Source organism: Ictalurus punctatus, chromosome 7 (assembly GCF_001660625.3).
Source record: "Ictalurus punctatus breed USDA103 chromosome 7, Coco_2.0, whole genome shotgun sequence".
NCBI classification, from domain to species: domain Eukaryota; kingdom Metazoa; phylum Chordata; class Actinopteri; order Siluriformes; family Ictaluridae; genus Ictalurus; species Ictalurus punctatus.
The window spans coordinates 15014849-15041487 of NC_030422.2; the positions used below are offsets into that span (position 1 = coordinate 15014849).

Genomic DNA, 26639 nt, shown 5'->3' on the forward strand with positions numbered 1-26639 from the left:
ATTTGTATCCTGTTATGCTTTATAAATCGTGGAGTTTGAATTTTTTTTGTTTCTTCATAAAACCCTCCTGTACATCACAGGTAGTTACAAAGCTGATCGAGTTTAACAATCATTGGGCATCATTTATCAATCTTTCAGAGTGTAAATGTTTGTGTAAACCAAACTAAAACCTTCTGCCGGATTTACAAAAGTTTGAAAGGGCTGTTTTTTTTTGTTGTTTGTTTGTTTGTTTGTTTGTTGTTCTCCATATTTGCACATGTATGTTGATTCCCCATAAAATGCAAAGTGCCTTCCGGACAGCTCATTTGCATGTGAGGACACCCACAAAACTCTGTAGATATTCAAGTACACATGCAGCTAGGAGCAGGAAATGAACTAGGCTGAAAGGCAAAAGTGGAAGTTATTTTGACTCTGCCACTCAAACTATTTATAAATAGATGGATAGATAATCAGACAGTTTACAGCTACAGCGTTAATCACTGGGGTGGCCTGTATGCTTGAGGTTTCGTTGAAGGACGTGAGGGTCAATCCTATGGGCACCAGAGGAGGTGTGACTGGTAGTAATGCCCCATAGCAGGTCAACATCCACTGTACCTGTGCAAGTGATGAAGCTTTCTCGGTACACTTCTAAGTGTAAATTGCCCATGGCTGTTCTTGATAGGGTTGAAATACTGAAACAATTGACTTGAAATGGTGTTAGATTTTTTGAGAATCTGCTGAATAAAATAAAAATTGTGCCAGTGATCAGTGTGTTGACCTGTAAATGAAGGTCAAGGACAAGTATGAAATGTTACACTTAGTAAATTATTAATAGGAAATTAATAATTTACTATTAAATGCCTACCTATTGTAACAGTCCATAGTTTGTGCATTTTAATTTATTTTTAATTTTTAGTTTATTTACAAAATTGCACTAAATGAACAACTTTCCCAGCAAAGACACAAACCTTTTCATAATGTTAGCGTTTGGATGTAAATGGGTTTCACATTTGGTTATTTTAGTATGCTAGTATTCCAGGTACAGACATCCCATTTAGATCAACGTTCACTCACTCATTTTCTATAAACACTTTTTCTTGATTAGGGCACCATGCATGTGTGTGCACACATATTCATACACTCATTCACACCAAGGAACAATTTATCCCTCGAGCTTGTTTTTGGGAGGTGGAAGGAAACTGGAGAACCAGGAAGAAACCCACATGGAGAGGACATGTAATGAACCTCCACACAGATAATTACCTGAGGTCAGGATCACTGCACCATCCTTTAGATAAACATTTGTATAAATGTTTGTATAAAAGATTTGCCACTGTATACAGTATTTCATTGATCAAAATGGACTGTGAATTAATTCTGTATTCAATCCCTCCATTTTCCATACCACTTATCCTACACAAGGTCACGGGGGAGCCTGGAGCCTATCCCAGGGATCTCGGGGCACAAGACAAGAGACACTGGACCCTGAGGTGCCAACCCATCACAGGGCACAACCGCACTTACACATTTACACACTACGTACAATTTGGAAAGGTCAATCAACCTACAACGCATGTCTTTGGACTGGGGCAAGAAACCCATATATAGGCGGAGGCGGGATTCGAACCTCAAACCCCGGAGGCAAATGTGACGCCCGTAATTCTGTATTACACATTTAAAATAAAGTCTTTTTCACTGGACCAGATAAGATCGGGGCATTTTGAGGTGAAATTAGGCATGGACAGTTTGTTTTTTTCTTTGTTTAAAATCCGCGTCCTTGATACATCTACTTCTCAACAAGGGTACTGCTCATCCACTTCATCTATTACAATATCATTACTGCTGTTATACAGTTTATAGTTATATAAAAAATGAAGTTATTATTATTATTAAGACACTGTGTCCGTCCTGTTTTATCATATATGAACCTACCGGAAACCTTATGAGAATTAACCAGGTTTGTATAGTAACAGGTGTGCATAAAGATGGTTTAGACTAGAGAATGCTCCCTTCTGAGGGATTAGGGCATAGCGATGATCACTACAGAATGGAACACAGCCAGGTGTTTTAAGGCACGGCTACAGAGGCGTTGTGCTATTATTTTGACACTATTTGTCGATAAAGTTTCGGACCTAGCTCAAATTTTGGTAGAATTTGGTCAGGACATAAATGTACCAATTTAAATGTAAACTTGTAAATGTAGTCTAGTAATGAACTATATAAAGAAATCGCGTTATGTACTGAAGGCAGTCCTTTATTGTGGCGGTTAGCTGTGTACGCCTGTGTGTTTGAGCTACTTCCTGTACACGTCGCTCTTACGGCGCTTCACTAACCGGCCAGGAGCGTGAAAAGGACACGAATGATGGAAACTTTAATTAGCCTGCCGTTTACTTTGTTAGAATGTCCAAATATCAAGCTGAAGAAGCCGTCCTGGCTGCACATGCCTTCTGCTATGACCGTGTATGCTGTGGTGATTGTGTCCTACTTTCTCATCACTGGGGGTGAGTATTACTTCTGCTACTACTCCTACCATTACTGCTACTAATGCTACTAATGCTATTAATGCTATTACTATTACTACTGCTACCACTACCACTACCACTACTACTACTACTACTGCTGCTACTAATGCTATTACTACTCCTACTCCTACTACTATTGCTGCTTCTAATGCTATTTACTGCTACTAATGCTATTACTTTTACTACTGCTGCTACTACTCCTACTGCTACTAATGCTATTACTATTACTACTGCTACTACTACTACTATTGCTGCTACTATTAATGCTATTACTACTACTCCTACTGTTACTACTATTACTCCTACTATTACTGCTACTACTACTACCACTACTATTACTCCTCCTCCTCCTATTATTACTGCTAATACTGCTACTACTGTACTCCTACTACTACTGTTTCTACTATTACTGTACTATTGCTACTACTACTACTGTACTACTCATCACTACTACTCCTACTCTTACTACTACTACTACTACTACTACTGTACTACTCATACTGCTACTATTACTAAACTAGTGTTAGCCTGCTGTGTGTCTGTGATAGTTGTGCTGTGGAAATACTTTGCAAGCTCACTTTCTGCTCCCTTCATAATATAATGTAATTATTTTGATGTTAACTTTTATTTGATGCCTAACATTTCGCATTAACAGTTTGCACCCACGTTTATTGAAGTAAGTAGGTAACCAGAGTTAGCTTATTAGGCTCACATCTCCCATTCAGCTAAACTGCAGGCTGTAATATAATTAGTTATCTAGCTGTCATGCAGTGTTTTTTAATGCATTAGCAGATAAACTAAAAAAAAAAGAGGCAACTAAATGACATTTAGAATATACTAATACATATAATCTAATAATACAACCACTCCCCCACTCCACCAACATTTAGACTTATCTACTTTGAACATTAGCTACATATAGCAAGCTTGGTGATATTATGATATCCATTATTGTAATAATAATGATTGTACTAGTAAAACATTTTGTTTAAGAGAGCCTTTTACAGTATCCAAGGACACATACAGATGTGCCACAGATCATAAAAAGCATGTGGATATTCATAATGAAAATGATGGTCCAAAAAAAAAAAAAAAGAGGGATAAAACATTTATTTATCTTCATCAGTAAGCGCTTTATGTTGGTTAGGGTCGCACTGGATCCGGAGCCTATTCCAGAAACACTGGTCATGAGGCAGGATACACCTGGAAATGGATGGGACACCAGTCTATCAAAGGCACATGCACACATTCACACCTATGGGCAGTTTACTATATTTAGTCCACCTGCTTGTGTGCATATACATGTATGCATGTACGCACGTACGCACGCATGTATGTAATAAATATTTTGACATGGGAGGAAACTTGAAAACCCAGAAGAAACGAGAGGTGAATGCAGAGAGAACATGCACAAAAACTCCACAGAGAGACTAAGTCGTGCTCAGGATTGATTAGAAGCCTTGGAGCTGTGAGGCAGAAATGCTAGCCGCTCTGCCATCATGCAGGTGGAATTAAAACAATGTTTGCTTAATAAGTTTAATCCCAAATGTGTTTTACTTCCAGGTATAATCTATGATGTCATCGTTGAGCCGCCCAGTGTGGGTTCAATGACTGATGAACACGGTCATCAGAGACCTGTGGCGTTTTTGGCTTACAGGTGAGAACCTCAATAATGGCACCCACTTTTCTGTAGCAAATATGTGTGAGGTTTAAATGCATTCTGACAAATCCGTTCATCTTGTCTGTGTCTCAGGGTCAACGGGCAGTACATCATGGAGGGTCTGGCGTCCAGCTTCCTCTTCACTATGGGCGGTCTCGGCTTCATCATTCTGGACCGTTCCAATGCGCCAAATATTCCTAAACTCAACCGCTTCCTGCTACTCTTCATTGGATTTGTGAGTGTGCTGCTGAGCTTCTTCATGGCCCGAGTTTTCATGAGGATGAAGCTGCCGTAAGTCCAACATTTATCCCAATATATCAGTTAGTCTTCTGTACCTTTGATTCCACTAATTCAGCGTTGCTTTGAAGGATACATGAAATCCTCAAGGAAATATTTCTTAATAGGTTCGAGGTTTATGTATGAGTGCAGAATTATTTTGCTACAGGAGGCTGCTAAAATCACATGCAGGGTTTTCCCTACGATTGAAAGGTTTAGGCACAGCACCTAAGTGGTTTCGTGGACCACCTTAAGTAGAAGGAACATAAAAAGGCATTTAGGCGACATATCAGAATGAATGTAAAAACAACGGTGAGAGGAAGCTGCCAAACATGAATGACCTGCCAATCAACAATCAGTGTTTGGACAAACGTTTTTGAGATTGGTGTGTGACAGATGCTCATTGCCAAGCTAATGAAACAACTGATTGGATATTTCTCTGTACTGGTAATGAAGAAGTCGATGGTAGTTACAGCCATCAACTGATAAGCAGGTTGGAAACCATCGTTAAGGTAAACCTCAACAAAGAATATATGAAGTACAACTCCAATTCCAAAAAAGTTGGGACGCTGTGTAAAATGTAAATAAATGTAAATTAAAACAATGCAATGAATTGCAAATCTCATAAACCCATGTTATTCACAATAGAACATAGAAAACATATCAAATGTTTCAACTGAGTAAATGTACAATTTTAAGAAAAAAATAAGGTAATTTTGAATTACTTTCAAAAGTAATTTGTCATTTTAAAAATGATTTATTTTTTTAATGAAAACTGCTGATTAACGTTTTTTCCCCCTAAAAAACAACAAAAACGCTGTTCTAAAATGCACTTGTATTTTCAGTAAATCTCAAACATTTTGGTGAAATGAATAGACTTTTGACTACAAGTACAATGTGTTGCCACCTTTCTTTCACAAATATGATAAGGATAATGGTTGAAAACAACGTGAAGATAATTCCTTTGAATAATTTCAATACCCTTGTAAATATCAAAGCTTGTGTCAAATCGTGCATATTGTTTTCTCATGAACTAATCAGAATGTATTAAGTGTAGCACATTTATGATTGTGTTTGATGTCTCCTTTGCAGTGGTTATCTCATGGGTTAAATCTGCACAAGGCCTTTTCATGTGGCACACGCCACAGGCAGAGACAGAAGGATGACTGCATATGAACAGAAAATGCCCTTCCTTCCTGGATCAGCGTGATTATGATTTTTTTTGTGTGTATGTGAGTGAGTTTATGCAAAATGTGCATATCCTGATTGGGAAAGGAAGACATGTCTTGTATGTGAGCTCTGTGCTAAATGATAAAAATCAGTTTACATATGGAGTAAATTACATGCTTGTTAAAGAAAGCTAGAAAGGGATTTAAATCTGTCCTGTGGGAGTGGCTTTTTCTATATAAAATTAAAATAAAAGCTCTTTATACAACTCTGATGTGTTTGATTTTTTTAAATGTATAAATGATGCATTTACTATATATTAGAACTGCAACAACTAATCGATAAAATAGATAATAATCGATTATGAAAACATTGTCAACGAATCTCATTATCGATTAGTTGGTCTGCGTGCAGCACGGGGTGCGTTTACTCAATACCTTGCTTCTCTTCCGGAGAGTAAATACTAAAGCCGTGTCCCAAATGAAGTACTATACACTTACACTATGCACTGTGTACGCTACCGTCTTGTGTATGAATTTTAGAAAGGTAATATCATCTCAAATGGAACACTAGCGGGTTTTTTTTACTAACCGGAAGTATAAGCCGCTTCCTAGTCAGTGGCGTATGACGTCATACGCACGCAATGCGACGCCGCTAGCCAGAATAGCCAGTCACCGACAATAACCTTCAGTTCACTGTTTGTCATCGTCTATGACCTCAGTCACCATCAGAAGGAGGAAAAATTATCACGTGACTGAGGAAGAAAGTGCGAGACCTCCAAGTCCTCTAAGGCAGAGGAGCATTTTATATTAAACACCGCGGAGAAGATCAAACTTCATGAAGCGGAGTTTGTGAAGCACTGAATCACGACAGTGATGCTGTCTCGAGTTGCTTAAAAAGTTTAGTTTCATTTAAGTTTATTGTCATTATATGCTGTATCAGTGTAAATTCTGTTTATTATAACGGAAGTGATCTGTTAGTTACGAGGCCGCATTGCTCCTCACGCGCGGTGTAGACGTGCTGATACACACTGGGAGTGCGAGTAAGATATGGAATGTCTAATTAAAACACTACGATTAAAAGTAAACACGAGTAAAATAATATTCCTAAAGGCAGCGAGCAACAGAAACCTCAAGGTGCAGTAAAAGTGAGTTTTTATTATTAATGCAAGACTGTAGTTTAATTCAGTGCTTTTTGTGCATCCATAAAAAAATGTGCATAAATACTATTTTATTTATATATATATATATATATATATATATATATATATATATATATATATATATATATATATATATATATAATTCAGTGCTTTTTGTGCATCCATAAAAGTGCTTTTTATGCATCCATTAAAAAAATGCATAAATACTATATATATATATATATATATATATATATATATATATATATATATATATATATATATATATAGTATTTATGCATTATTTTTTTATGGATGCACAAAAAGCACTGAATTAAACTACAGTCCTAAATGAATAATATATATTCTGGTGTGTGTCTGTGTGTATTGGGTTCTTTTCAGTCTCATATAATTGTTTATAACAGTTGTGTAAAGTTTTAGTATAAAGTTTATATTTGTAACACTGTTTGTGGATTTTATTTTAAATAAACAAAATGTTTGCCCCCATCTGATTAATTGAAATAATAATTAGCCAACTAATCAATTATGAAAATAATCCTTAGTTGCAGCACTACTATATATATATATATATATATATATATATATATATATATATATATATATATATATATATTTATTATTATTTATATTATTATTAATAATAATAATAATTATTATTATCATTATCATTTCCTTGTAGATGAGCCTTTATTCTTTAAACTTTATCAGAAAGTGGTGCAGGTCCAAGATGAGTTTTTGAGCCTAAATATGAACTCTGAGCATGTATGAGTAGTAATGAATATTACTACTTATAACTCATTTTATGACTGTTTGTGTGTGCACGTGTGCGTGCGTGCGAGCCTGGTGCCCTGTAATGGGCTGGTGTCCTATCCAGAGGGCCTCATAGACAGTGTTCCTGGGACAGGCTCCAGAACCACCACGACCCTGATCAGGATAAAACTAAAAGTGAGTGAGTGATTACACATAATGAGAATCACTATGTATTCACAAATATGTTTTCAGACAAAAGTGTTGTATGCCATCAGTAAAACATGTGAATAGTTTACAGAGCTTTGATCGCATTATGTGCATATTCATTATGTGAACTAGGATGTATTAATGCGGTGTATTAATTTATCATTTGCTTGACTTTTCAAAAACACATTTCTTGCCAAAACACTTGCTTTTGATATTTTGCGGTTTTCTACATGTTATAAAATGCTGCACTTCCCTCATACACAAGAGGGGGACATTTAGCATTACAGGATCTGTGGTAGGGAACCGTTTCATATACACCAAACTCTTTCAAAGTCTGCCGAGAACTCAGTGGTACAGCCAGTGTTTTCGGACCTTCTTTTCTAAAGCACCAGTAAGACCATGGCATTATGGTGAGGATCAGCCAAAATGAAAAGCTCTGTGCCTTTAACAACGCAATGTGGGTTTTCAGTGTGATACTTGCATCAGGCACTGAAGCAGTGCTGGCGCTACTTATAGGCAGAGTAGGCAATTGAGTAGGCCCTCGGGCTTGGAGGCGGGGCCTGCATAACTGTAACATCCTAGTCTACCAATCAAGACTGGCAGCAAAAGATTAGGCTCTTTGTCCACTGAATATAGATGAATTGTCACTCACCTGTAGTGAAACCAATTGATATTACTGTTTCAAAGTGGGTCCCACCCTCTGAATGTATGAAGAGATAAGGTACGATAAATTAAATGCAAAAATGCAACGTTTCTGCAGCTGACTGACTTTAAGTCTTCGTCAAAACGATCACATCCTTCAGGGGCTGCTGGACGAAAGGCTAAACAACTGTAGATCGTTGATGCAGGTATGTGTTGATCGGCGTCATTTTGGGATAGATAATTTCCGGTTTATTCTGAGTTCAAAAGAGTGTGAGCGCCATAGCCATGCAGAGACTGCCAGACGAATTTGTGCGTACAATGACTGTGTCAGGAGCTGACTAGCAAAATACTAAAGTAAAAGTAAAGAAGTTTGTATTGAAAGTCAAAGAGCAAACACACTAGAGCATTTTTTAAATGTTTTTAAAAAAAAGTACCTCTACTGTCTGTAGATCTTCTAAATTCCGCTGTTTACATTAATCCTTTAACATAATACTTCATTTTAGTTTTCAAATCATAAATATTCCTTATATTTTTTTAAACATAAGCATACAATTTTATGAAGAAATAAACTATTCTTTCTGCTTAGTTTGTCTCTTTCACTTCCACTAGCAGTTGATTTATATGTATATACTGCAGTGCATATTTAAGGTATTGCACTACAGCCCATAATATGACTATATCTATAGTCTATATTGGTTCAATAGAAGGGGGAAATCCTGTCCAGCAGAGTGCATCTGTAGGTGGCCATAGCCATGATAGCATTCTTATCAATGGAATAAGAGATGGTCCAAATGATCTTTCATTCTTTAATTCTTTTTTTTAGTGTTTACCTTGGTTAAAGTTTAATTAATATGGCCATATAAGTACAAATATACAAATATTAATACAGATGTTGTATAAATAAAAAGATTACATATCATATTTGTTTCAAGTGCTTTTTATTTATTCTGAAAGGTGGAGGGGAGTGGTATGGGGGGCCATCCATCCATCCATCCATCCATCCATCCATCCATCCATTTTCTATACCGCTTATCCTTACTGGGTTGCGGGGAACCTGGAGCCTATCCCAGGAGGCATGGGGCACAAGGCGGGGTACACCCTGGACGGGGTGCCAGTCCATTGCAGGGCACACTCACATACACATTCACACACCAATTCATACACTACGGATACTTTGGCTTTTGGATATGTCAATCAGCCTACCATGCATGTCTTTGCACTCGGGGAGGAACAGCGGTATGAGGCGAATGTACTAATTACTAAGTCACTGTGTGGGGTGTGGGGGGCCTCCATATGTCTAGAACCAGCCCTGCACTCAAGGAAGATGATTGCAGATAATTTTGCTTATAATCTAAAGATGCTTTAAATAAGCAAAATCATTTTGCCTACAGAATAAGACACTTTTAAAATGACTAGAAAAAGGTCTACTCATACTATCTATTGCTTTAACCATAATTTCAAAATTAGATACATTTTCCTATATTTGAGATGTTTTTGTTTTTTTTACTTAATCACTACAAAATAACACAAATACTTTATTAGTCATTTTTATCTTGCACACAATTAGAATAAAAGAATCTAAAACTATAGGCAATGTTTTTACTAACATTTTGTGATAACTAAGTACAACCATGATTGGCCTTCATGCAGGACATTTTAAGGTCCTTTCCACTCTATTACAGCTGCATAGGCCAGTGTTTCACAAGCTGTTCTGATCATATGAGGTCATGCTGAAAGAGCTGAGTGCACTCAGTTCAGTGTGTGTTCATGTCAACAGCTTACGCACCAGCGGCTGTGTTCAGAGAGTGTGTGCAGAGGAGTACACTTGCCTAATACATCAGTGTAATGTTTACATTTAAAAGAACAATGTGAACTTTGCACAGTTGATTAGGTTGCCTTTTAGCACTTTGCCCCTGCTATTTCCTGTTTTTTATTTTTTATTTTGTAGAATTGCAAAACTGCACTTTCAGCCCATCATTACTGCCTGATGCTGATGTAGGCATCCAATTCAATCTTTACATAACATGTTAGATTATGAATTTCATTTTTTAAAAATTTGTACACTTATGTGGTTAAAAATATTTTTGCACTTAGCATATTGTATGTGGATGAAACCCCTCTAAATTCAACATGGTTTTGAATCTCATTTCCACCTGACATTGCTTCATTAAATTAGTTAATGAAATTAATAATATTTAGTGCCACTTCCATTCCCTCATGAAAAAGAACAATTGTGAGCAATTATATGTAAAATAGCACCCGCTTTACTTTTAGATCATGGGGCACATTATAAATCCATTAAAACATGGAAATTAATATCAGAAGATTGATCTTGATCCATACGTTTCCTATTTTATGTTAATGTATAATTAATATATGTTCAGGGCTGTCCAGACTTTTTTCAAAGGGGGCCAGATTAGACTTCCCACATCAAAATATGGTGTCACCAAAATATTATTATATATATATAATATTATATATAGTGAATTTCATTTTCATGGAATAACTGCAGCATGGTATAACCTGACAGCTGTGGTTGTGACATGCAAAATTATATTTATACTTTCATGTTACTTTTTTAGGACAAATTACATTGACTACTTTAATTAAGGACTTTCAAGAATTAATGAAAGTTTGTCCATGCTTAGTGGTTGGAAGCATTGCTACCTATTAGCTCTGGTAATGTTCTGTGCCCCATTCTGTGTTTCTCTGCTCTCTCATCCTCATCTTTTGCATTGCTCGTGATTTGTTTCAGAATGTCTCATCATATTAAATTCCATAATTACTCCAACAGGCTCTTGATGAGGCACACATTTGCTATGGCTCCCTGTGAAAAAGTATTCTTGTTTCCAGCTCATTTGATATCACTCCTTCTCACTGTTAATTTTGCACTTTTTGTGTGTAACCATGATTAAATATCATTCAGTAAATTAATTTGCAGGTGTAGTCAGAGAAAAAATACAGTTAGCAATTAAGCTAACTGTATTAACACAGTCTGCTGCCACTCTCAGGTGAATGGAAAAATTTCATACATTTTAAGAGAGAAGCAACAGGCTGCCCTGGGGTTGGACTTTGGACAGATATATAATATAATGTTATGTTCGTTATGTTCTTTGTCTTTTGTTAGTCTTAGTTATGTGACGGTTGCCACTGATGCCACCTGAATGAATACCATGGCCATTTTCCTTGACTGACTCCTGGGGACAAATGAAAATTCAATGACTTTATTAGTGCTTCCAGTTGACAATCAAAAATATCACTTTTTATATTATTTTTCCATCAAATAGTAGAAATTGCTACTATGTCTGCAACAGTTAAATAATATTGGTACTGTTAGAAATAATGATGCAGTAGATTACTATGTAGCAAAGGTTATTTTTCTTTAAAAACAAACAAACAAAAAAACCCTTTCCTTTAACTTTGACTCCAACTTACCTTGCGCTTGCTTTGTGCATTTACAGGGTCCGTAGTGTCAGAAGTATTGAGGCCCAAAACCTTCTCAAGGTCTTAAAGTAAAAGCATGAATGCATTAAACATACAGTTGTGAACTACAAAACAAAAACTATGTATGTGTGTGTAAAACTATATATATATATATATATATATATATATATATATATATATATATATATATATATATTTGGCTACCTGTTAGAATGTGTTCAATTTTTTCAACTGCCAAGTCAGCATCCTCTCTGGAGAAGCACAGAGGTGGTTTAAACTTCAAGATGTTACGGTGTGGTCCATCTGCACTTAATAAAACCCGCTGATCTTTCAGTCTGTGGGAGGGTCATAAAATGTTAATCTCCATTCAGAGGAGATATTTCTATATCTATATCACTTTTGATTGGTGAACTTTAGCATAAATAATCCTTTAAGGAGGGGTTATCAATCTTATGTGCAAAGGGCCTGTGTGACTACAGGTTTTCATTCCAACCAGGCAGTCTTGCTGGAGCTGATAATTGTTCTAGAGCAAAGATTAACTGTTAAACAGGTGGAATCAGGTGTGGCTCCTTTTTGGTTGGAATGAATGTAGCCGCACTAGCCACTTGGAGAGAAGATTGATGACCCTTGCTTTAGGGTGTTTAGGTAACTGTCAAAGGTTTTCACCTATATATGACATCCTGAGCTTCAGCTGTTGCAGGGGTTCTTTTAAACCGATCTTTCACCAGCTCCACCCCAATGAAAAGGCCACAACCTCTGTAAAACACACATCCTTCATTTTTCACACTTCAACATTTGACTTTAAACCTATGAAACAATGCCTCTCTCAGACCTGGCACTCCTTAGAATATTCACAAACCTTATTCCAACTCATTTAGCTCAGAGGTGAAATTCTTTTGTTATGGCTAAGACAGTATTAATATGCACAACTCATTTGGTATTAAGATAAAATAGAGTTCATGTAGCTATGTTGGTAAAGTTTCTGAAAGTTTCATAATTAAGCGGTTAATTATTGAGATGGATATCAAGATTTTAAAAAAATTTAATGAGAAAAATATGAACAATGGCCTGAAAGCAATAAGAAGAAAGCATTTTAAGAAGACCTGACGTCTCCCACTAAAGGATGTCTCTGTTTCAGTTTCTCCAGTAAGTCCGTAAGGTATCTCCCTACTCGAAGGGCATTGCCTTGGAGATCCTCTTTCTCAATCACATCCAGTACAGCTAGCCCAATAGCACAGGATACAGGATTGCCAGCAAACTGAGGCATACATAAACAGACATTCTTCAGTCATGTTAAAATTGTCCAATCTATAAAATTAAAAACATTATAAAAGCACTGTTTTCATGTCTCATTGTTTTAAAGTGTCATTCTACCAGTGAAAATGATTCAAATGTAGCTCTGGTTCTCACTGTGTTAAAGTACTCCATTCCAGATGACATGAAGCCTTCAGCCACCGCTCTGGTGGTCACCACACAGGACATTGGATGTCCGTTCCCAATCGGTTTGCCCATAGTGACAATGTCAGGTATAAAGTCTTCCCCTTGCAGCTGGAAGGCCCAGAAATTAGTGCCTACCCTTCCAAAGCCAACCTGAACCTCATCAGCAATAAAGACGCCCCCAGCCTTTCTCACATGTCTGTGGAAAGAAGGATTGTGTTGTACAAACGTACAAATACAGAAAAAAACAAACTCCATCCTGAAAGACTTGTCTATTTATTTTGTAAAGAAATACTGAGTTGATTCTTTTAGTTTAAATTTCTTTCAAGGACATGTTGGTCTATTTTCACTTTGGTTGACGGTTTCCTACATTACCCACAATGCCGTTTGACTACTCGCTGACAGTACTGTCAGTGGGAATTAGTTCTCGCTTAATTTCTACCTCAAGAGACCAATGCATCAGTGCTTTATTCTTTTAGTCTCTTAAGGTCTCTCACCTCCACACCAGTACACTCTGCCCAAACACATCAGGTTCCAAAGCTTCAATTTTCCTGCTAATACTGCCATCACTGCCATCATGCTTTTCATCTCTTAGATCACTAACTCACCAAACTGAGTCTCTGTAATAACTTAGCATTCTGGAAACTGGGAGCCCAAGTTCAGTGCTGGATTTCTCATTAACATAACATTGAATGTCACTGGAGAATAGTAAGTGAGAAAATAACATCCTGCTCTGTTGTTTTTAGGAGCTAATAGTGAAACCCAACTGTGAGCAATTATGTTATATTTTTTTTCTCCTATTAAAACCACAGTAACTGTGCTCACAATGCCCCTCCCCCAAGCAGTCAGTATACAACTGCTAACTTCTTACATGAATAATGAAAATACAGCTCTGAACAAAAAAAATAGCACCAGAGTCATCTAACCACACCCGAAATATTTCAATATAAACATATTTAACGTGTTTCAGAGTGGCTTTTCAGTGCTTTCTTTAATATGGGTCAAGAAGATTATTACTTTAGAAAAGCCAAATGACTAAGTGATTCCATAGCCAGCAATGGACCCTGTGTTTGACCTAAAGCACATCAGGAAGACATTTTTATACTGTATTTTGCTACTTAAACGCTTGAATTGTTTGACTGCTGGTACATACTGTGCCACTTTCTGGAAGTAGCCCACTGGAGGAATGACCTGCCCTCCACAACTCTGCAGTGACTCAGCAATGAAAGCAGCAATCTACACAAGAGAAGACCATGTAAAACCACAAACCCCAACTGCAAAAAGTGCAAAGAGGTTGCATACCCCATCTAATAATGTGTGCTCCTTTCAGGAGCCATCTGGCTAAACGCAAGAGCCAGAGTAAAGTAAAAAAAAAAAGGAAAACTTGCTGTAAGCAGAAGGCAGTGCAACAGAATGAGCAAGAAAAGGACATTTAAAGAAGTTATCATGTACAAAGGGCACTTCTTTCAGAATCCAGGAATAAACACCCAGTCTTTTTTCTCTTTATCTGAGAACTCCATCCATTCACATCGGTCTTCATTCCATCATGGGACGTCTGGATCTCACTTATCAGATATGTCTGTCTGTAGGAACAGACATTCACTTCCCTGTAATAGAGGGTTAAGAGCCATTTTATCATGTGCAAATCAGTGAGATCTTAAGGCTTTATAAAACCTGGAAAAAAAGCACAAAGAGACAGGTGTAGATAGGGAAAAGGAGGAAGTCAAATAATGATGAGGAACCGGAGAGACGTCATAAAAAACACTGTATGAGAGTGTGAAAGTCCAAGAAGTATTTAACTTCAATTAATCCATGAATTAATCCATAATCCAAAAATGTATTGAATTTGATCATACATATTTGTATTATTTTTTATAGTATTTACTAAACAGTCATGAGGTAATGTATTGTTGACCATACCTTATGTCCTTTTGCATGAGCTTTTTCAATGATGTCTTTAACTTCATCTGCATAAGCAGTAGTAGGGTCTGCGTGATCTTCCCTGTATTTCCCTCTGTAGATGTCTGGACTTGGAGCCTAATAAAACAATGGTCTTGTAGATTTTTGAAGTCATCAACACAGAGTTTTCTAAACTTTGCCAACTTTTATGAAAGTACCAGTTTGAGACAGTTATTTAGGAAAACGAAAAGAGGCAAAGGTGTAATTTTACAGTGTACTAAATATACAATTTTATTTTTTAAAAATGTTGTCATTGGAACAATCTGGAATATAAACGAAAAAAGACAGTAAAGAAGAATATTACATTTCACTTAAGTGCACTTCATTTCTCTTTAACTTCAGAAAAATATACAGTGGTAATAGTAAAGTCTTTAAAAGGCCTTCTGCAGTGGCGTGCACAAATCTCTGCTGGGGCAGGGGCGGAAGGACCAAAAAAATGCACTTCAATAAACAAACAAATAAATAAATATTATTACTTTAACGTACATAACCAAATGTGTGTTTTTTTGTTTTGTTTTTTGTTTTTTACAGTATTTAAACATGTAGCTATTTATTAAATAAATCACCTGTATTTATAATAGTATTAGTCTGTTGTGCTTTTAAACATTTGAATGACTTCCTCATGGTTAATTGGAATGTCACGCTCAACTGGGAGTAGTGGTAGGTCAGAGAGCATCTTTTCATTACATAGACTTCAAAGTCTGGATTTCACAATTTTTTTTAAACTTTGAAAATGACCGTTCAACAATACAGAAGATGTGGAGACAGATAATGTGGCATATATTTTTATAAGTTGTGAAAGAGAGTGAAAATCAGTCTCAATATCACTGTCTTTTAGGCACTTGAGCATTTCCTGGACTTTTGGGGAAGGAGTAGGATGCATGAAACCAAGTTCTGTGAAGACCTAGGAGATAATATTACTAAATATTATTTACTTTTATTTTACCAAACAAAACGGTGAAAATCAAGAAGGTAATCATGTTGAATTCATGTTCAATTATGTTGATGTAAATTTTATGTTTGTATTATATGGATGAAACTGCTAGCTATCATGAAATCAAAGATAAGAATGCCTTTCACTTTAGAGAGTTGGACTTGGACTTAGATTTCATTTCACTTAGATGTATTTCCCCAAAACATACTATAAAACTTAAGAAATAAGAAATAATTAAGCATAAGAAATAAGCATAAGAAAGTGTCATTAAATAAGTAACCAATACTCACTGGTAACTAATACTTAAGATACTGCTGCATAGCTCTTTAAAGGAAGCTCTGCCCACTGTTCCACCTCTGCCTAATTATCATGCACCTTTCAACTATTCATTACAAGTTTGTTAAGAATATTTTATTTTGTATTTATTGTTATTGTTAGTGGCAATGGTAGAAACATAGGCTATTGTTATCCCTTATTATTATTATTATAATAATAATTATTATTATTATTATTAATAATAATAATAATAATAATAATAATAATAATAATAATTATTATTATTATTATTATTTATTCATTTATTAATTTATTTACTTACTTACTTATTTATTTGACTATGACCAAATGGGCACATTTACATTTTGTGGCAGGGGCTTTTTCTATATCTTTGCTGCTGCTTCCAATCAGCTTGAAATTCTTATACACATATAACCTTCTAGACACAGGTGTTGTACTGAAACCCCCCCCCATGTAATTACCATAAACCACAATCAGTCTCGGGTACTAATTCATTGTGTTAATACACTCATTTAAATGTGTTGAAATATACTGTAGCAGTGAATGGGAAATGCTCCCATGCACCTATGGTTATCTCCTCCTGATTCTGCTGAGCTATAAAGCTGGAACGTGTGGTTACTATAATAATATAGCTGTAAACAGTATACTGAGCTTGAGTCAGGGTCAAAAGATTGTGAGTAGATTTGAGAGTTGGCAAATATGTGTGGGTGTGTATGTACGTGCAGGTTTGTGCTTTTCATTGGGTTTGAGGGTTTTTTCAACACTCACCACATGCACATGTTGGCTTTGCTCACACTGTCCCAGCTGGTGAAACTTGTAGGGACTGATATCAATGAGTGATGACAGATGACCATGATAGGCACTGCAGGAAGAGCACAGTGAACATGAGCATGTAATGAAAAAACTCTCTAATAATTTTCTTTTAAGTGAAACACTGAAAATAAGCAGCTAATAATGATCTTTTTCACATCTGGGCAAATTTAAATACCTAGTTCAAGGGTATATTTCACATATAAGTACTAATGGCCTGCCAGAGTGGTTTCAGGATACAATATATAATACTGTCATGACATATCATTATGACTAATAGCTGACACAGCTTGTCTGTGTTCACCAGCAGATAGGCGACACTTGGTAGAGTTAATGTGTAAGCTGACAGCTCAGCACTTCTACGAACATGGTTACTCTTTATGTATGTAGAGAAAAAACAGACAGAGATGGACTGTAGTATTGACTTACTTGTCCAGCGTGATGATGTCTTTGTGGCCAGTGTACTGCCAAGCTAATCTTAAGGCCAGGTCATTGGCCTCAGAGCTGAAGGTCAAGGTGTAAGAAGTCATTTGAGATACTGAGTCATCATGAAAATAATTAAAATGTGCCTTTCAGTCAGACCTGAAGAGCTGTTCTTTTCAATGAAACAGTTCATTTTCTTTTAATTTATTATCTTTAACCTCAGATATGTACTTTTTATAAAATGATTTCTTTTTTTTTTTTCTTTCTTTCTTTTTTTTTTTTACAGCTAATATAACTACAGTGGATTTACAAAGTGTAGTCACAGTCAGAGTCACACTCCTGTTAAAATGGCAGGTTTTTGTGATATATATATATATATATATATATATATATATATATATATATATATATATATATATATATATATATATGAAACTAAGTTAAACAGTGTCAGAACCTTTTCACTTTTATTGTGAAATTGCAACATATAAAACCAAGTGACAAACAACCAGAAATGTTTTAGGGGAAATAAAAGAAAAACAAAAAACTTCCAATACCCAGCTTGCATAAGTGTGTACACCCTTTTTTAATTGGGAATGTGGCCAATTGATGTTAACTGATGTTCAATCAACCGATCACATTCAAACTCAAATTAAATACTAATTAGTAAACACCTGCCATAAATTAAAGTGAGGAAGCCTTTTTTTAACCCAAATAAATAAATAAATACAATAAAGTACAACTAATGTGTTATGATCTGATGAGCCCAAATTTGAACTTTTTGGCCATAATAGCAAAAAATATGTTTGGCACAAAAAACCCAGCACATGACCAAAAGAACACCATACACATGGTGAAGCATGTAGGTGGAAGCATCATGCTTTGGGGCTTTTTTTTCTTCAGCTGGAACTGGGGCTTTTATCAGGATATAGGGAATAATGAATAGCTTCAAATACCAGTCAAGGTTGGCCCCAAACCTTAAGGCTTCTGCTGTAACACTTAAAAAGAAGAGGAATTTCAGCTTCCAGTATGGCAATCACCTGCAGCACACTCCCAAGTCAAGAAAGGAATGGCTTCACCCAAACAAGATCAAGGTTTTGGAAAGAACCAGCCAGAGTCCAGGTCTAAATCCAATCGAAAATCTGAGGGGTGACCTGAAAAGGGCTGTGCACAGGTGTTCATAATAAACGTAGAAAAGGTTCTGACACGATTTGTCTTCGTTTAATTTTTTACATCACAAAAACCTGCTATATTAACAGGGGTGTGTAGACTTTTTTTTTTTTTTTAAATGTCAACTGTAATTGTAAAGTCCAGTCTTCCAGTCTTCAGAGATACTGAATATTCAGCATTTGCATTAAGAGCTTTTCACATGACAGGCTGACAGAATGACAAATCATTTACTCTCCTCTTATTGAAAATGAATGGGGGCAAGTGATTATTGGCTGTGGTGTATAAGGCACTTAAGGATTTCCTAGTCCTCTAACGGCAAAAGCCATTTTGAAAGTTTTCCACACTTTTCAAGGAGTCATGAAAAAACCTACATTGCTAAATATTTTTCTTACAGTAATCCATTTACTTCTCGTTAGACACACAGCTGTGCTACTCTATAACCACCTTAACTCATCTAAACTGTAACTTTAGCCCAGTATAACAGGGTGTTAGTGAATGATCTTGTCAGACTATTGCTAATTTTACTGCATTGAATACAATATTTTTGCTTATCTGCTATTTACAGAAAAATTAAAAGGTAAAAGCACAGATTTGTGTTTAAAAAAAAAAAAAGTGATTTAATGTGGCTAGTTATGCAACTTTATCCTAGTTCCTAAACATACTGATTGTTGCCAATCAGTTTATTAAACAGTACTGGATTGCACATGGATATTGTACAGGTTCAAGGTTTCTGTAATCAAGATGGGGAGAAATGTACAAATCATTTGAACTCTATGGGAGAGTGACATCTTCTCTGTATGACCTGCACATGTTTACAGTACCATGTTTAGCTGTCTCAGAGCCTTAATACACATGTCTAGTGATTGGTTGGCATAGCATTCCATTTGGTCTCTCGTTGCTCAGAGTCTATTTTTGTAAGAACACTGTCTGGCCTTTTGATCTCACCCAGCACATGTACATGTTATAGCAAGTGGCTGATACTTGAACTTTAGAATTAGAATTAGAATTAGATTACAATTTCCAAGTCATTTTCGAATTGAAAACAGCATTGAAAAGGAGTAAGCAGTAGAAGATGGATGGATGGATTGCTTGTATTTATATATATAAAATATATTCTGATCATTGATCTATGGCAACAACATATAATATACAGATTCACAGAACATTCACAGGTTATATAAGGAAAATGAGCAAACAAGATCTGTTTCTCGTCTCCAGAGAAAAGCTACCTCAGTGCTTCCTGACCATATGTGAGGAATGGATATTCAGCATGTCAAAGAGCTGCATTCACAATCTCATGATTCTTCTGGCATGGCAGGTGAACAGACATACCCTGAGTTGGTAAAGTAGCAGACTGAGAGCTGTTCAGGCAGCGTGGCTTGGAGACGTTGTGCGTATTGGACAAGGTTGTCATGGAGGAAGCGTGAGTTAGTGTTCAAGAGCTCCATCTGCTTCACTCCAGCATGGACGACTTCTGGGTGGCTGTGACCCACTAAGAAATAATAAATAAAGAAATAATAAATAAAAAAAACAGAACCTAAAGATTCAAGGTGATATTTCCACCACTGATAAAAAGACAAGTCGCTGGAGTCATGTGAAATAAAGAATACACACAAAGAGTATTTAATTCCCCATCTTCTACTTTATTTAAACTTTTTCGCTGGCTACTTCTTGTACACATACTCCTGTTCTTTGCTTATATTACTAGCCAGGAAGGTGGAAGTGGCTATAATATATGACAGGGCATGGAGGACAAAATAAGTGCAATGCCTTATGCATGTACCATGGGCGACATTGTTGATGCAGTCCAGGTACTGCTCGCCTTTTTCATTGTACATGTACTGACCCCTGGCTCGGACGATCTTGATGGGGTCATGGCTGAAGAAAACCTTACAGGAGGGACTAAACAGAAGAGACAGAATGGGAACTTTCATCCTAATGAACTAGTCTGCATCAATACCGTGCAACCTACGTTCTAACCAGTGATACAGAAATTAGAATTGAAACTAATAGAAAGGAGAACTAAAATATATATATATATATATATATATATATATATATATATATATATATATATATATATATATATATATATATATTAAAGTTTAAAAAGCTGTTTATTTGTTATATAAAATCAGCAGTCATTGATCTATGTGGGAATATTGGCTTTTGCTCGTGCGCTCTGTCTAAACATCCAGAGCGATGCATCGTAATTTACTCCAGTAAAAGTAACCCACGCTAAAGTTGATTCCTTACCCAATGTGCTTCTTTCTCAGATCGATGGTTGTCTGCTTACTAAAAATTTCCGTTGCCATTGCAGAGTCTCGGAGAGTGCAGAGAATGCAGAAGAAGCTCGCAGTGAGTGGAAGAGAGAGCGAGAGCGCGCGAGATAGAGTGCGCGTGAGAGAAAGTGCATATATATATATATATATAAACGAACGACTCCTTAAACTGACTCGATTCGGAGAATCGATTCGCCAACACGAAATATCACGAAACTTTAGGTTCTGTATTTTTTTTGTTTTGTTTTTGTTTTTGTTTTTATCTGAAGGCCTGCTGCAGCTGCGTCAGCTGGTCGATATAACGATTTAATTTCATTACTACACTGTAAAACCGCATAAGTTTATTTAACTCAAAAAATTGAGGAAACTAATTACCTCAAAATTTTTAAGTTGATAAATCAATTTCTTTAAGCCACATACACTTAAATATAACAAACAATAATTTTAAATGACAAAGTTTGAGTTAAATTTTTGTTATATTTAAGTGTTTGTGGCTTAAAGAAATTGATTTATCAACTAAAAAAATGTTGAGGTAATTAGTTTCCTCAATTTTTTTTGAGTTAAATGAACTATCCGGTTTCACAGTATAGGAAATGAATGGCTAATTGTAAACGACACTAAAATTAGTACAACATGAGGTGATTAAAAGAAATTAGAAATAGAATTAGAATTTGTGAGAATTTTTCACAAATTACAAGTAGAGACCCACAGGGACCATTACAGTTTCCATTAAAGCCAATAAAATTCTCATTATAACCATTAAAACCATTACAAATTCTATGAGGGTTTCTTTTGGGGTTTTTTTTTCAGCAGGAACTTTTTATTGACTTGAATTATTTGGCTCAACAGTACTGTCACTTAAAACATAGCCTACTTGAAATGCATTGAGCCTTTTATGGACACGGTTATAATGAGAATTGTATTGGCGTTAATGGGACCATTACAGTTTCCATTAAAGCCAATACAATTCTCATTATAACCATTAAAACATAACCTAAAGATTCAAGGTGATACGGTGGGATGTGTGCCACATACTTGAAATGAATTGAGCAACAACGTGTGGTGATTAAAGAAATTAGAAAACGAACAAGTTTTGGTAATTTGTTGCCTTCTATTGGTCACTGAACTATGGTAACATCAGTGACTGCTTATTTTATATAACAAATAAACAGCTTTCTTTTTCACACTGTCACATAAAACATACTTGAAGTGAATTGAGCCTTTTATGGACACTCATTAACAGAACCTAAAGATTCAAGGTGATATTTCCACCCCTGGCATCATTTGAAACAAAAAATACACACAAAGAGAGTGTGTGCTAGCCAGAGACCACAGGGTGACTTTGGGTCTGTGTTACCGTAGTTCATTGCACATCAGTTTTAAATTCAGTCACTCCACACCATTCTTAGGATCAAGATTGAAGTATTTTCTAAACTAACAAAGAAACAAAAGCACTGCAGCAGATATATGGAGGAGTTTATTTGGCTCAACAGCACTGTCAAATAAAACGTACTTGAAATTAATTGAGCCTTTTATGGACACTCATTATTAACATGAGGCAAATTCTAAATTTGAAAATGAACAAGTTTTGGTAATTTGTTGCCTTCTATTGGTCAATGAACTACGGTAACACAGTACGCTGACCAATAACTGGACATTAGAAGATATCAGTCTAAAACGATAAAGTAATGGCCAATGAAGATGTTTAAATAGAGTAGAAGATGGGGAATTCAATTAAAATCTTTGTGTGTATTCTTTATTTCAAATGACTCCAGCCACTTGTCTTTTTATAAAATATACTCTTATAACTTACAATAAATTTCCCCCACTGATAAAAAGATAATTTGCTGGGACTTTTTATTGACTTGGCTCAACAGTAAGTGTAAATTAGTAAAACTGTAAGTCAACACTGTTATTTTCTGTACAATAGGAGTCAATACTGTAGCGAACATCACTATTTTCCAGAAGGGTCACAGCCACCCAGAAGTCGTCCATGCTGCAGCGAAGCAGATGGAGCTCTTGAACACTAACTCACACTTCCTCCATGACAACTTTTTCCAATACGCACAACAACTCCAAGTCACGTTGCCTGAACAGCTTTCAGTCTGCTATTGTACCATCACCATTACTGGTCCTTAATGGTATCCACTAGACATAACATCCCACCAATAGAAGGCAACAAATTACCAGTAGAGACCCACAGGGACCATTACAATCCATAATCAAGTTGTAGCCCACATAGCCCACCACTAAGAAATAAAAAAAAAACAGAACCTAAAGATTCAAGGTGATATTTCCACCACTGATAAAAAGACAAGTCTCTGGAGTCCTTCTATTTGTCGGAGGTTATGTCCAGTGGATACCATTAAGGACCAATGATGGTGATGGTACAGCACTGGCGTTATGACACATGCTACAGTTTGACTAATTTACGCTTGCTGTTGAGCCTAATAATTCAAGTCAATAACAAGTCCCAGCGACTTGCCTTTTTATCTGTGGTGGAAATATCACCATTACTTTATCATTTTAGACTGATATCTTCTAATGTCCGGTTATTGGTCAGCATACTGTGTTACTGTAGTTCACTGACCAACAGAAGGCAACAAATTACCAAAACTTGTTCATTTTCTAATATCTTCTTATATCTTTAATTGACTCAACAACATGAGAAGTTTGTCCATTAAAGGCTCAATTCATTTCAAGTCCAGATGAGTTTTAGGCATGATCTCTGAGTCTCAATTCTGAAAGTCTCCAGTTTGTGTCACAATGTACCAGAGCCAAATTGTTTTGTGTATTTATGTGTTGTTTTGAACATTTCTAATCACCCTGCCTTTTTGGCTCACAGTGTTTCCGTGATCATTGTCTTAGAGACGCTGTGCATATGTGATTCGACAGATTCTGTTTTAGTCCACAGTGTTACCACGTGATGTGACAAAGCATCTGATACCTGTCATCTGATTGAACCAACACTGATATCCTCTCATAATTTTAAATTATAAGCTGTGATTATTAAATTAATAAACTAATTAAATTAATAAATTAATAACTATGGGTGGAAATGGTCAGTCTAGGATCACACCAAATCAGTGGATGTATGACTATGGTAAAGGCTTTTTGTGTAACCTTTTGTTGATAATTTAGCAGGCTGAACAGAAAGTCAGCCCCAGTTCCATCCTTAGCCCCGTGATAGAACTTTTAATGAGGCACATTTACTCACGGCAGAGCTGTGTGTTTCTGAGAGTTGGGGAGATCCCAACTCTGGGATTATGAATACATGAAACTCGCTTTATCTTTATGGGAAGATAGTAAAACCCAATGGGATGATGAACCCTCCGATAAAAGAAGAAAGGGTAAATCCACAAAAGTTGTCTAACAAAGAAAAAGCCAAAAAGGTACAAACAGTAAAATTAGTAATGGCATCTAGCTTCATGCCTAGTGCGCCCCCACTGTATGACTGTGTTTATATGGACAGCAGTAATCTAATTATTGACCTTGTTCTGAGTAAAACAATATTGTGATTAAGGTGTTTACATGAGTTGCTTTTAGAATATTCCTTTCATGTTCCTGTTTTACATGTTATAGAACATACATCTATTAACAGCACACATAATTACGTCCCCACGCCACGCTGTCTGATGTTCCCTATAGACATTCACGTATCAACATACAGTTCGTCTTCGTTATGGTACCGTATACAGTTTTTGGTGTTTCATTTTTAATGTTATGAAAGCTTCAAGTGCAGTTAATTATTTGTCACGCTATACGTGCAAATAGACGACTGCTGGAGGCCATGAGCTGTGTCTGAAACCGTATACTTACCTACATGTATTTTGCCTACTATATAGCAGGTAAGTACGCAGTTTTGGATGTAGTCATGCTCTCTTGTTTACTGTTAAACGGTTGAGCACTGCCATGTGTGTACAGTGCATCCAGAAAGTATTCACAGCGCTTCACTTTTTTCACATTTTGTTATATTACAGCCTTATTCCAAAATGGATTAAATTCATTATTTTCCTCAAAATTCTACAAACAATACCCCACAATGACAACATGAAAGAAGTTTGTTTGAAATCTTTGCAAATTTATTAAAAAAAAAACAAAAAAAAACACATGTTCATAAGTATTCACAGTCTTTGCTCAATACTTTGTTGAAGCACCTTTGAACCAATTACAGCCTCAAGTCTTTTTGAGTATGATGCTACAAGCTTGGCACACCTATTTTTGGGCAGATTCTCTCATTCTTCTTTGCAGGACCTCTCAAGCTCCATCAGGTTGGATGGGGAGCGTCGGTGCACAGCCATTTTCAGATCTCTCCAGAGATGTTCAATCGGGTTCAAGTCTGGTCTCTGGCTGGGCCACTCAATTCACAGAGTTGTCCAGTAGCCACTCCTTCATTATCTTGGCTGTGTGCTTAGAGTTGTTGCCCTGTTGGAAGATGAACCTTCGCCCCAGTCTGAGGTCCAGAGCGCTCTGGAGCAGGTTTTCATCAAGGATGTCTCTGTACGTTGCTGCATTCATCTTTCCCTCGATCCTGACTAGTCTCCCAGTTCCTGCCGCTGAAAAACATCCCCACAGCATGATGCTGCCACCACCATTCTTCACTGTAGGGATGGTATTGGCCAGGTGATGAGTGGTGCCTGGTTTCCTCCAGACATGATGCTTGCCATTCAGGCCAAAGAGTTCAATCTTTGTTTCATCAGAGAATTTTGTTTCTCATGGTCTGAGAGCCTTTTGGCAAACTCCATGCAGGCTGTGGCCTCCGTCTGGCCACTCTACCATACAGGCCTGATTGGTGGAGTGCTGCAGAGATGGTTGTTCTTCTGGAAGGTTCTCCTCTCTCCACAGAGACACACTGGAGCTCTGTCAGAGTGACCATCGGGTTTTTGGTCGCCTCCCTGACTAAGGCCCTTCTCCCCCGTTCGCTCAGTTTGGCCAGTGGCCAGCTCTAGGAAGAGTCCTGCTGGTTCCAAATTTCTTCCATTTACGGATGATGGAGGCCACTGTGCTCATTGGGACCTTCAATGCTTCAGAAATGTTTCTGTACCCTTCCCCAGATCTGTGCCTCGATACAATCCTGTCTCGGAGGACTCCAGACAATTCCTTGGACTTCATGGCTTGGTTTGTGCTCTGACATGCATTGTTAACTGTGGGACCTTATATAGACAGGTGTGTCTTTCCAAATCATGTCCAATCAACTGAATTTACCACAAGTGGACTCCAATCAAGTTGTAGAAACATCTCAAGGATGATCAGTGGAAACAGGATTCACCTGAGCTCAATTTTGAGTGTCATGGCAAAGTCTGTGAATACTTAGGTACATGTGCTTTTTTTTGTTTTTTATTTTTAATAAATTTGCAAAGATTTCAAAATAACTTATTTCACGTTGTCATTATTGTTTGTAGAATTTTGAGGTAAATAATGAATTTAATCCATTTTGGAATAAGGCTGTAACATAACAAAATGTGGAAAAAGTGAAGCGCTGTGATTCACTCTGTTAATGAATGAATGAATGAATGCC

At 36.5% G+C, this 26639-nt stretch overlaps 2 protein-coding genes across 3 annotated transcripts; one reads left to right on the top strand and one right to left on the bottom strand.

The window, feature by feature from the left end:
* Positions 1–2290: 2290 nt before the first annotated feature.
* Positions 2291–5872, top strand: ostc (oligosaccharyltransferase complex subunit). Its single transcript, NM_001200534.2, is given in 4 exon segments — positions 2291–2480; positions 4065–4158; positions 4255–4452; positions 5530–5872. Coding segments are annotated over 4 exon segments (453 nt in total). The 5' UTR covers positions 2291–2338; the 3' UTR covers positions 5549–5872.
* Positions 5873–9157: 3285 nt separating this feature from the next.
* Positions 9158–21255, bottom strand: etnppl (ethanolamine-phosphate phospho-lyase). 2 transcript variants are annotated; one of them, XM_017471862.3, is made up of 13 exons: positions 21096–21255; positions 20623–20741; positions 20172–20331; positions 17676–17750; positions 17205–17298; positions 15167–15283; positions 14400–14482; positions 13220–13445; positions 12913–13067; positions 12476–12565; positions 12014–12144; positions 11801–11871; positions 9158–11562 (listed from the first exon to the last, which is right to left on the bottom strand). In XM_017471862.3, the coding sequence occupies exons 1-13, from the start codon at positions 21152–21154 to the stop codon at positions 11470–11472; spliced, it is 1473 nt and encodes a 490-aa protein (XP_017327351.1). In that variant the 5' UTR covers positions 21155–21255; the 3' UTR covers positions 9158–11469. The 2 variants fall into 2 exon arrangements, with proteins under 2 accessions (XP_017327351.1, XP_017327352.1); XM_017471863.3 differs by lacking the exon at positions 20623–20741 and having other exon boundaries at positions 21096–21234.
* Positions 21256–26639: the final 5384 nt, after the last annotated feature.